This window comes from Octopus bimaculoides, chromosome 14, assembly GCF_046866305.1.
Source record: "Octopus bimaculoides isolate indiv1 chromosome 14, ASM4686630v1, whole genome shotgun sequence".
Classification (NCBI taxonomy): domain Eukaryota; kingdom Metazoa; phylum Mollusca; class Cephalopoda; order Octopoda; family Octopodidae; genus Octopus; species Octopus bimaculoides.
The window spans coordinates 13444749-13455634 of record NC_142941.1 but is presented as its reverse complement, the minus strand read 5'-3'; the positions used below and the strand labels follow the sequence as shown (position 1 = coordinate 13455634).

General features: G+C 39.5%; 1 protein-coding gene across 1 annotated transcript in view; it reads right to left on the bottom strand.

Annotated features, from left to right (window-relative positions):
- The window catches only part of LOC106881896 (monoacylglycerol lipase ABHD2), a 75675-nt gene that overhangs the window by 20732 nt on the left and 44057 nt on the right, over nt 1–10886 (bottom strand). The window contains exon 2 of the mRNA XM_089362353.1: nt 6783–6958. Within this exon, the coding sequence (XP_089218479.1) occupies nt 6783–6958 (176 nt within the window). The remainder of the gene's footprint in view (nt 1–6782; nt 6959–10886) is intronic.

Here is a 10886-nt window from a genome sequence, read left to right as displayed (position 1 = left end):
ACTGTGTGGCACCTTGGGCAAGTGTCTTCTGCTATAGCCTCGGGGCCAACCAAAGTCTTGTGAGTGGATTTAGTAGACGGAAACTGAAAGCAGTCAGTCATATATATGTATATATATATATATATATATATATATATATATGTATGTGTGCGTATATGTTTGTGTCTGTTTGTCCCCCCAACATCGCTTGACAACTGAAGGTGGTGTGTTTACGTCCCCGTAACTTAGTAGTTCGCAAAAGAAGTCGATAGAATAAGTACTAGGCTTCCAAAGAATAAGTCCTAGGGTCAATTTGCTCGACTAAAAGGCGGTGCTCCAGAATGGCCACAGTCAAATGACTGAAACAAGTAAAAGAGAGTAAAAGAAAGAGAGTAAGTTTGTTTACATTTTTTGTGACTCTCCTTCTTTCTCTCTCACCTTAATATTCCTTTCCTAGCAACTCTACTTCCTCTCTCCCTCTCTCTCGTCTTCTTATACTTAATTGTAGACTTTCTCCCTTTCTTCCCCTGTTCTCTCTCTCTCTCTCTCCTTCCCTTCTATCTGCTACCCACATGCGAACAGTGGCTATCTTTCTATCTTCTGCCTTTTTGCCACTGGACGCCTAGTGTGCTGGTCAATTTTTTTCTCTTCTCAATTCTGTTCTTTATATTCATTTGAGGATTTCTCCATCATTGTAAGCCTCCATCATTCTCGTGCTTGGCCCCAAGGCTATATTTATTTATTGTCTTCGTCTATTGTTTCAAATTACTGTTGTTTACTTTCGTGTGTCCACTCTGTATTATTTTGTTTGCTCAAGCCCTAATACTCCGCAAATCTCGCAGGCGCTGCTGATATATGAAGTTCCTAGTCTTATCATCAAAGGCATGAAACTAGGCCTTAGTATTTTTCGGTTGATAACTATATCTACAATGAGCTTCTATCAGTTTTTTGTCTATCAATTCCACTCACACAGCTTTAAATCAGCCTAGATCTATAATAGAAGAGACTTGCTCAAGTTGCCACACAAGAGGATTGAACCCAGAACCAAGTGGTTGGGAAGCAAACTTCTTAACCACACAGCCACACCTTTGCCAAATCCACATCTGCACCAACCATAAGCTACAATTGTTGGTACCTTAAACACAAAATGGTTATGATGAAGGCAATAAGTAAATAAAATTTTTTAAAAAACAGAGTAGCTTGTTTGTGTAATTAACATATATGGATTTTACTTAGTATAGTAATTTTACTGTTATTGAGAACTTTGGAGTCATTTAGGACTTCCTAAGTTGTCCCACCCTGCCAAAAATAAGGCTATGCTATGAAACTACAACTACTGTTATTGTGCACTGCTAAAGACAGTATCTCTTAATGAAGAAATTAGAATTGAAAAAATAAAAAAATCATAAAAATGGCTAACTTTGATTATTTACATCTGGGAGATGCTTGAAGTATTTAGATTTCCTAAAGACTTCCTATTCCACTGCCCAAAAGCTTAACTATCATGTGTATGGAAAAAGAAGAAGATGGAAATTAACTTTAAAACAATGGTTCTAGATAGACATTAAGCTGCATGAATATATATGTGTTACAATTAGTTCCCTATGTGCAAGAGTGAGATGTGAGGAGAGAGAGAGAGAGAAAGAGAGAGAGAAAACTCTTTTAATAATAAAGAACAACTGACAGACATGCAGTAAGTGGGAATAAACAGGGCGGCAGAAGTGGAATGTACAGGAAATTTGCCCATGGCACGAACCTTTCCTGTAAGCAGAGATTTTTGAAGAACTTGGATTTTAGTCAGCAGTGTCTCTTCAAGACAGAATGCTTGCCTCACAGCAATATTTTGTCTACTTTGTTTTTATATTTAGACTTTACTGAAAAAAGGAACAGAAATCTATGACAGCTGGAGATATATATGAGAGAGAGAGAAAGAAAGAGAGGAATAACATTTAAGAAAATAAAATCAGAAAAAGGAAGTACATAGCACACACGCATACATATATCTACATACATAATCCAATGCTGGCATGTTGCTAGTTTCCTCACAGAAACTGTCAGGCGCTTCAGCCCACCATGTTTAAAAAAAGAATTCAGATTCAAATATCGCACACTGAAGATTTATGCAATTTCTACAGTGAAACAAGTATCTAACAGTGCTGGTTATAGTCAACTAAATTTAATAATTCTTTCTCTACTTCAAGGTATTGAGTATCTTTTTTTCATTCATAGCAATTAACACACAACACTCATATATATATAAACACATGCAGGAGTGGCTGTGTGGTAAGTAGCTTGCTTCCCAACCACTTGGTTCTGGGTTCAGTCCCACTGCGTGGCACCTTTGGGTAAGTGTCTTCTACAATAGCCTCGGACTGACCAAATCCTTGGAAGTGGATTTGGTAGATGGAAACTGAAAGAAGCCCATCATAGTATATATATATATATCTATATATGTATGTATATGTGTGTGTGTGTGTGTGTGTGTGTGTGTGTGTGTGTGTGTGTGTGTGTGTGTGTGTGTGTGTGTGTGTGTGTGTGTGTGTGTGTTGTGTGTGTGTATGTGTGTTTGTTCCCCCACCATCGCTTGACAACCGATGCTGGTGTGTTTACATCCCCATAACTTAGCAGTTCGGCAAAAGAGTCCGCTAGAATAAGTACTAGGCTGACAAAGAATAAGTCCTCGGGTCGATTTGTTTGATTAAAAGGCGGTGCTCTAGCATGGCCACAGTCAAATGACTGAAACAAACAAAAGAAAGGAATAGAATAAAGGATGCAGGAAGGATTGCAGTCTCAGATGGTCATGCTTGAGAGTCCATCAGGAAAGTGTAATGACCCCGTGGGTGGTAAGACCCCACCCCCACCCATGGAAAGTGATAAAACTCCTGTGGAGAAGGTGCTTGAGGTTTCCACAATGATCCCCCAGGAATAGTGGGTGGTGAAAATGGATGGGTGAAATAATTATTTTACAGTTGTACAATTGTTTCAATACTAAAACATTTTTTCTCGACCTTTGAAAAATGCTTCAGCAATATATATACATATATATATATAATTGTACTTAAAAATATGTACTGATATAAAAATCTTTTAACTGGCACAAACCCACGACCTCCCAGCCAAGAAGTTTTGTCTAGCAAGTTGCTTGTTGACCCTGTCAGTGCTGGTGCCATGTAAAAAGCACTCAGTCCACTCGGTAAAGTGGTTGGCATCCAGCAGTACGAAACATGCCGAAACAGACAACGAAGCCTGGTGCAGTTCCCGGCCTTATTAGCACTTGTCACACATCGCTCAGCCATACCAGCATGGAATACAGACATTAAATGATGATGATTCTATAGAGAGAGAGAGAGAGAGAGAGAGAGAGGGAGAGAGAGAGAGGGAGGAGAGAGGGGGGAGAGAGAGGGGGGAGAGGGGAGAGAGGGGGGAGAGAGAGGGGAGAGAGAGGGAGAGAGAGAGAGGGAGGAGAGAGAGGGAGGAGAGAGAGGGAGGAGAGAGAGGGAGGAGAGAGAGGGGGAGAGAGAGAGGGGGAGAGAGGGGGGGGGAGAGAGAGGGGGAGAGAGAGAGGGGGGAGAGAGAGGGGGAGAGAGAGAGGGGAGAGAGAGGGGGGGGGAGAGCGTGAGAGAAAGAGAGAATTGAAACAAACCTTCAATGGTTTTTTCTTGGATAAGTCATCATGGAAGCAATTTAATCCTCATGCACATTGTCAAGGGCAATCTCGGCTGATGAGGCTCAACTATCCACCACAAGGTCCAGTCCTTGTTATAATGTGGGTAGCTTGCATGCCTGAATAACCCTGAGAGCTATGCCAGTGATGCGCAAGCTTCAGGTAGGGCTTTCAGTGCTGGACAAATCAAAGGATAGAGGCCAAGCTAATACTGAACATCTCTTCCCAAAGGTAAAAATGGATTCGCATTGGGCCAACATTCCTACCCAGATAAAAAGCAAAGTTACAAAAGCATTGGTGACAATTCAAAACCACAAAGACCTGGTAGGGGAAGGCGGCTATCTCTCAGGGGAAAACATGACACATCAGGCCCTGACTTGGAACCCAGAAGGGAGGCGGAAGAGAGAATACCCTGAAAATAGCGAGATGTGGGACACCGAGGCTGAATTAAAAAAAAAAAAAGCAGGGATCCAACTGGAGAAAAACAGAAAAAAACACCCCAGAGTCGAGAACAGTGGAGCAAAGCCGTTGATAGCCAGTGCTCCATAGGGAGTGATAGGGGCTCAACTACCATAAGAGTGTAGCCACATGTTGTTGGCAACTCAGAATTAAACCTGATAAGTTGAAGATGACCAGGAACTGAATATGGAATTTTAATTGCAAGTGAACTGCTAACAAAGATGTATTACTGACTTGGGTTCATTATTGTCACCATGAAAGTAGCAGATGTCCACAGTGTTTGCAATAACCAATAGCCCATTCAAGTATTGAAATAAGGTAGAGTGAGCTTCATCATTCGTTATTTAATGTCCACTTTTCCATGCTTGCATGGATTGGATGGAATTAGTTGAGGCAGGTTATCTGTGGCCAGATGTTCTTGCTGTCGTCAACTCTAACCTGTTCCCCATGGCCAGACAAGTTTTCCACGGAAGATTGGAAACAGACAACATCATTTGTATGATGGTGATACTCATTTACAAACATCATGTGATGTTTAGACAAGGTCACACAAATACACACATTAAATTACACACACACACACTCACACAACACGCAACAGGCTTCTTTCAGTTTCTGTCTGCCAAATTGATAAGGTTTTGATCAGTTAGGGGCTAGAGTAGAAGACACTCGCCCAAAGAGCTGTGCAGTGGGACTGAACCTAAGATCACATGGTTAGGAAACTACCTTGTTAACCACACACCCACATTTGCACAATGACAAAGTTTTTAAAAAAATATTCAATTTTTGTTTTATCTTGGGAGGGCTATTATTCCAATTATAAACACACACACACACACACATACACAGGTTCTATTTCACTTCTTTTCTTATCATCAGCCAATTGGTTAGCTTTTAACTGACTAACCAATTGTTTGATTAATCATTCAGTTAATCAATCAATCAATCAATCAATCCATTTGTCAAAGTCCTTTTGCTGCCATTCATGACCTCATCAATGACATACCCATTCTATTCCAAGTCGGCATCAAATCACTAGCATAATGACTCACCAAGGTACAACAAAATTTGTTTCAGTGCACAAGTTTACATCAAGAATTTTGCAAACCAAATACAAAAACAACATTCAATTATTTTGATGAAATAAGAGCCATATGTTTTGAATTACAGGCAACAGTAAGTGAAGGTAAATACAAAAATACACAATTACACTAACTCATAATATTTCTCACAAATTCTCTCCATCACCTCATACATTTCGGCCAATCAATGGTCATGTCTAGCTAGTAAGAAAGTTGTCTCCCACCCCTAGCACCCAACAGAAAAATCATTAAGATTTTTTTGTTTTTTATCCTCCTCCTTTACATCCATTTTTCCATGCTGGCATGGGTTGAACTGTTTGACCAGGGCTGGCAAGCTGGAGGGCTGCTCAAGTCCTAGTCTGATTTGGCCTGGTTTCTAAAGCTGGATGCCCTTCCTTATGCCAATCACTTTACAGTGTGTGCTGGGTGCTTTTAACATGGCACTGGCATGAGTGCATTTTATGTGAAACTGGCACACAACTCTTGCAGGCCAATCCTTTTCACCAAGAAGAATGGCCTTAATATTTCTGCTGTGGAGGACAGGTCTTCTTGAGTATAGTAAGGTAATCAAAATCAAATAACAATGAACAAGAAGCCTTTACCATTTAGCATTCAGATTACCGTCAAATCTAACGCTAATTTATACACAATTTTGAATTAATCATGCTTTATCTTGTAGATTCAAGATTTCAATGATGCGACTATTGAATTTTAAAATGACATTGTAGGGTAGCTGTGAAAGGCCAGATCTGGCCAGTTTCAATGTAAAACAGGTAGGATATTTGGGTTAGAAATGCCAGTTTAAATGTGGCATATCCAACCCAAAGACATCCAACAGTATGTCTTTATGATACCAGTTTAAGTGACTCTACATGGACACTTGATCTTCTAGAAATAGCAGCCGAATTCCTCAAATCTCATCTGACTGTCCTAATTTCTTCCCACCACAAAAAAAAAATGGAAGGACACATTACATAATGTAGTTTTAAGCATAGTGTCTTTATTTATTTTTTTACCTTTTACTTGTTTCAGTCATTGGACTGCAACCATACTGGGGAACTACCTTGAAGGGTTTTAGTTGAACAAATTGAACCCAGCACTTTTTCTTTTTAAGTCTGGTACTTATTCTATTGGTCACTTTTGCCAAACTTATGGAGATGTAAACAAACCAACACTTCTTATCAAGTAGTGGCGGTGACACAAACACAGGCACAAAGACAAACAAATACACACACACACACACACACACACACACACACACAGAAGTTAGGCCTCCACATAGTTTCAATCTAACAAATTAACTCACGAGAGCATTTGTCAGCCACCAAGGGTTACAGTAGAAGACACTTGCCCAAGGTGCTGCGTAGAGGGAATGAACCTGGAGCTGCATGGTTGCAAGATGAGCTAAAGACAAAAACAAAAAAAAAGGCAAGAAAGAAAAGAATGGTCACAACATGAATACTTTTTATCAGGCCTTCTCAATTATGATCTGAGGCTAAATAACTGAAACAACAACAACACACAACAAATACATATTTGTATGCCAAATTAATTTAAGCCCTCACCACTCCCACAAAAATACAGAAAACAGTTACTACCTCCATGTGGGTGTTCTCTAATTGGTTGGAATACATCAAACGTCAATGTTGCTCCATCTTCCATCTTTAGTTCCCGTCTTTCTTTCCAGTTGTCCACATCTTTGTTTCGCCCACGCACACCACAAACCAGCGTCTGTAAATGGCCATTCTTACCCCATAGTAACAGTGGGATGTAACTGGAAAAGTGAAATAAAACAATATATAAATAAATAGATTAAAAAAGATTGGGCAGAGTAGCTTCAGCTAGTATATACACACACACACACACACATCACGTTGGATGTGGTGCTGATGAAAGAGCAATAACTCTTGAAATATGCATATACACCCATTACCTATTGTTTCCTATCTTTGATCACATTATTTACACAGATGTGTTTACATACAAATTGTCATAACTTGCAGTGCTGGCTCTGAATTCTAAAGAAAATCTAAAGAGATACACTTAAAAGTGAGAATATTGCACTGCTAACACAAGACACAATATTGACTTGTAAACCTTTAATATACTTGGTAGTATATTATGGGTGTAAATGAGCATCACCATCATACAAGCAAAGTTGTTTGTTTCTAGATGATGCTTTTAGAGGTGCAGTGTTTTTGGCGCTGCTTTATAAGCCTGCATAAACGTAGGGGCACAGGAAATTGGGGGTGGGAAACTTGAGACCTGCCTCAGAAGACTAAACACACTAGCTAAAGCCAATCCCATTATCTCATTGAACGACTGGAGTTGAACTCTAGGTCAGACTTGACCCAATAAACCTATGACCAATGATATTCCAGCTATGGCTATGCTAACTTATTTTAGGGGTATAGGGGTATCTAGGACTATAATATCCAATGCGACTTTTCCTTATTTAACATAGTTGGTTGTGTTTTATTGGATATTTGGTAGTTATTTCTGAGAGGTTGAGCAACCAAGTAGCAGTGCTCTCGTTGTGAGTGGAATGGAGTAGAGTGAATGAAAGTGGCATGGAGTGTGGGCAGTGTGGAGTACAAATGGGGTGGAGATGAGTGTGAGCAGCATGGAGATAAGTGTGTGGCATGGAGCAAGAGTGGCATAGAGCATAAGTGGAGCTTGAGTGGAGTTTGAGCAAAGTGTGTGTGTGTGTGATGTTTTACTGCTTGTGGGGGTTCATGTTTTTCCATATGCACACGTATGCTCACCTACACAGCCTTACCTCATTACCACCCACCACCGCCACGACCAACAAAGAAAAGTAAAGTTAAAGAAAGTGCTATCACAAAGGAATGAGGCAACCCAAATATTGCAGGGGGGGGGGCATGTAAGCCTAAAAAGTACAGCAACAAAAGTGAGGAAGATAGAGTAGGAAGTGTATGAAATATTTGTTGATAACCTAGAAACTAAAACAGACTTAGACATGTTCTAGATTATAACCTTGTTTAGTTTGCTTAAGATAATAAAAAAAAAAATGATAATGTTCCTGTCTGGCCTCAAATAGACTTGTGATCAAAAACACTCCAACCGTGCCCATCTTGTCTGGTCTTTTTCAAGTGTGGCTAGATATAGGAGTTGTGTGGTTAAGAAGCTTGCCTGGCAAAGTGTGTGTTTTATATATATATATATATATATATATATATATATATATGAAATTGGGATGACAAAGGAATAAACAATCACATTATGAACTTCATTAGCTTACAGCTGTTTCTGCTGTAAGGTGTAATGCACATTTAGTTGAGTATTTGGGTATTACTGTATAGCTTCATCGGAGATTCAAACATGAAGCGCAATTCATGTGTGTGTGTGTGTGTGTGTGTGTGTGTGTGTGTGTGTGTGTGTGTGTGTGTGTGTGTGTGTGTGTGTGTGTGTGTGAAGTGGGCTTTTTTCTGTTTCCATTTATCAAATCCATTGGTAAGGTTTTGCTTAACCCAAGGGTACAGTAGAAGACACTTGCCCTAGGTGTCATGCAGTGGAACTGAACCCAGAACCACATGGTAGCAAAGCAAGCTTCTTAACCACACATCAACATCTGCACTTTAGAGACAACATTTTTTTTATGCACATACATAATACCCCTAATAAACAGTCAAATACAAAATATGTACATTTATATTATGCAGGGTGTCCACAAAGTCTGAGTACATGGGGATTAACACATACTTTAAGAAATTATCATTTCTCATATTTAATTGTTTATGTTATGATTTTATTTACTCCATGTACCCAGACTTTGTGGACACCCTGTACATCCACAATACAATATCACTACAGTGCCCTTGAGTCCAATAAATACTACCCTTCTTTTATCTTCATCACCCAACTACATGCTCCTCTCTTTGACACACACACTATTTTTCCTTAATTTTTTTTTCTTAACTCCTCTTTTCTTTTCCTTATTGTCTATTTATTAGTTTCTATTGGTATCTCTTAAATTCCTCCAGTTTATTTCCACTTTCTATGTACTTCTTACTCTCTTTTTCTAAGTACTTCTATGTACTTTCTTGTACTTCTTACTCTCTTTTTCAACTCATCTTCATTATCACCACCACCACCACCACCACAAGGATCTATAAATTCACTCCATTTCATGAATGGCTAGAAATTTCCTTTCCATATTAATAAAACAAGTAACAACATGCTTCAGTTTTCTGGGTTCCAGGACCCAGAAATATACCGGAAGTTATTTTACATAAAGGATCTTGTACATAAAGGATCTTGTACATAAAGGATCTTGTACATAAAGGATCTTGTACATAAAGGATCTTGTACATATTTGTGTTACAAATGGACTGTTTTCACAATATTTAAAGTATGAACTTTAACATTATATAGAAATACAAGAATGTAATTAGATACTGAAAGATATCGAGACCTAATACTTCACCATACTTGTATTTCATAACCATAGATCACATCATCAGACATAGTGGGGCAACATTCAAACACATACCTGTATCTTATTACATACCAGTCATTTACATAATTTGAAGAAACATCTGATCCAATATTAAGCAAAATGTCAGTGAATGAAAACAAAAAGGAAAATTTTCTCTATAACTATCACTATAGCTACCATATCTAAAAGGAGCTGCTGTTGCTATGTACTTATGTGTGAGCATGTCTGAACATATTTGTACTGCTTCTCATCTGTTCTTTGTCTCTTGGGGGTTTTTTTTGTTTTGTTTTTTGGTGTAAATGATTGCTTTTTGCACATAACAAGTGGCTCATCTAGAATATCCTCGTCAACATCACCATGAACATCACTACCACCATCATCAATGTCAGTTTACCATTCACTTTTCCATGCTTGCATGGGGGACAGATGAAGGGCACATGGCTCAGTGGTTAGAACATTGGGCTTACAATCATGAGTAGTGGGTTCGATTCCCAAACCGGGCAGTGTGTTGTGTTCTTGAGCAAGACACTTTATTTCACATCGTTCCAGTTTACTCAGCTGTAGAAATGAGTTGTGCTGTCACTGGCGCCAAGCTGTATTGGATAACATCAGTGGTGTGGAGAAGGGAGGCTGGTATGCATGGGTGACTACTGGTCTTCCGTAAACAATTTTGCCTGGACCTGTACCAAGGAGGGTAACTTTCTAGGTGCAATCCCGTGGTCATTCATGACCGAAGGGGTCTTTTACCCTATTCTACAACCAGATTCCCTTTTGTTTTGCTAACCTTCACCTGTTTCCAAGTAAGGCAATAATTCCCCCATGGCCAGATATGATTCTTATGGAAAACTGGAAACGAATAACCTTGCTTGTATGATCACATGATGTGTTGACAAGGGTACACACACACACACACACACACACACACACACACACACACACACACACACACACAGACAACAGGCTTCCTTCAGTTGCTGTTAACAAATTCACTTACAAAGCTTTGGTTAGCCTGTGGCTATAGAAGACATTTGTCCAAGGTGCTGCACAGTGGGACTGAACCCAAGACTACATGGTTGGGAAGCAAGCTTCTTAATCACACATACACACATGCATGCGCACACATGCAGACACAGACATGCACACACAGATGGCAAGCATCCTTCAGTTTCTGTCTACCAAATCCATTCACAAGCTTTATCCATCCAAGGTTATAGCAGAAGACATTTGCCTCAGGTGCTGCCCA